Source organism: Pundamilia nyererei, unplaced genomic scaffold (genome assembly GCF_000239375.1).
Source record: "Pundamilia nyererei isolate P.nyererei 1_Seehausen unplaced genomic scaffold, PunNye1.0 scaffold00238, whole genome shotgun sequence".
NCBI lineage: Eukaryota > Metazoa > Chordata > Actinopteri > Cichliformes > Cichlidae > Pundamilia > Pundamilia nyererei.
In genome coordinates, this window is record NW_005187639.1 from 296,982 (window position 1) to 298,447 (window position 1,466).

Below are 1,466 nucleotides of genomic sequence, written 5' to 3' on the forward strand. Positions count from 1 at the left end.
GACCAAAGCACGGCACACGTAAGCTCACAGACACAGATTCAAACATACATGAAGGACCGAACACGACTGGTCATGCAACAGGAGCATGCATCTTTTGTTTCAGCTTGTCCTCACGAAGCAGCGCATTCAGAACAAACTGTACCAGTGTGTGGGGTATGGGGGGCGGAGGGTCATATGTCGGCTAAAACTCGTTTCCATGCACGTAACAGCGCCCCCCCCCCCTCACAGGAAGTGCCCTGGGTTGGGTGATGGAGCTGTTTGGAGGAGGACGTTTGTTTGTTGCCAGAGGTGAGTTTAATGACGAAGCTTTGCTTTTTCTTATTGTTGCTGTTTCTGCAGAAGACGATGGCGCCCTCTAGTGGTTGGTTGGAAACATCTCTCTGTGATTGGTTGATGAGACGTGAGCAGGTTCCTGTCTTATTTCCAGCCTGAAACGTGTCCATGTGCGCGTCAGTTATTTCAGCTCGTCTCCTCTCGCTGTCGCCCCATCACAGCACCATGGTGGGTATGTGGTGAACCAGCGACGCTGGGTGAGGCACGGCGGTCAGCTGGGGAGGGTGAGGAGGAGGCGGCGAGTGCGTCGAGTGCACCCCACCTACGCCTCCGCCTCCAACCACCAGTACACCTCCTCCTGGGGCGGCGCTGTCCCCCGTGGGGCGGTGCCTGGCGCTCTTCTGGTGCGCCCGCAAACCAGCCAGCTGCGAGTACGCGGACTGGCAGACGTGGCACTTGTAAGGGCGCTCTCCGGTGTGCAGCCGGACATGGTTCCTCAGCGTGGATGACTGGCTGAAGCGACGGTTGCAGAAGCGGCAGACGAACGGCTTGTCCAGAGTGTGGATGCGCATGTGGGAGCGAAGGTTGCTGCGAGAGTTGAAGCCGCGGTGGCAGATAACACATCGCATGCGCCCAAGACTGGTGGAAGAAGTGGAGGTCGTGGAGGTGGAGCCTTCACAGGTGTGGAAATCATCTGCAGAGAAGAAGAAGAGCTTCAGACTGAACTCTGAGACCACCCTCTCACCTTTGGAGAGGAACCTTTCAATTCAACTTTATTTATACAGCACCAAATCACAACAACAATCGCCTCACAGAGTGTTTCCTTCCCACTGTCACTGTCAAGCTTCTGCCCCAACAGCACCTCTCTGAAACTTGGCTGCTTCTTCTTCTTCTTCTTCTTCTTCTTCTTCTTCTTATTATTATTATTATTATTATTATTATTATCTTATTATTATTATTATTATAACATTAAATATGTATGGAACTATATATATGTTATTTATTTTTCCTATAATAATGATTATTAGTTCTATGAATAGCAATCCAACAATAATATATTTGAACATATATGCATTAAATTTTTAATTTGTCATTTTATTATATTATTATTATTATTACAAATTTTAAATGTGTACACTTTTATACTAATGTGTACTTTAACTGCAATATTACAATGATATACTTATATTATC

The 1,466-nt window shown here is 47.5% G+C and overlaps 1 protein-coding gene across 1 annotated transcript in view; it reads right to left on the reverse strand.

Moving 5' to 3' along the window:
- Positions 1-272: 272 nt before the first annotated feature.
- LOC102208027 (PR domain zinc finger protein 12-like) overlaps positions 273-1,466 on the reverse strand; it is a 5,512-nt gene continuing 4,318 nt past the window's right edge. Inside the window, exon 6 of the mRNA XM_005749160.1 lies at positions 273-967. Within this exon, the coding sequence (XP_005749217.1) occupies positions 489-967 (479 nt within the window). The 3' untranslated portion in view covers positions 273-488. The remainder of the gene's footprint in view (positions 968-1,466) is intronic.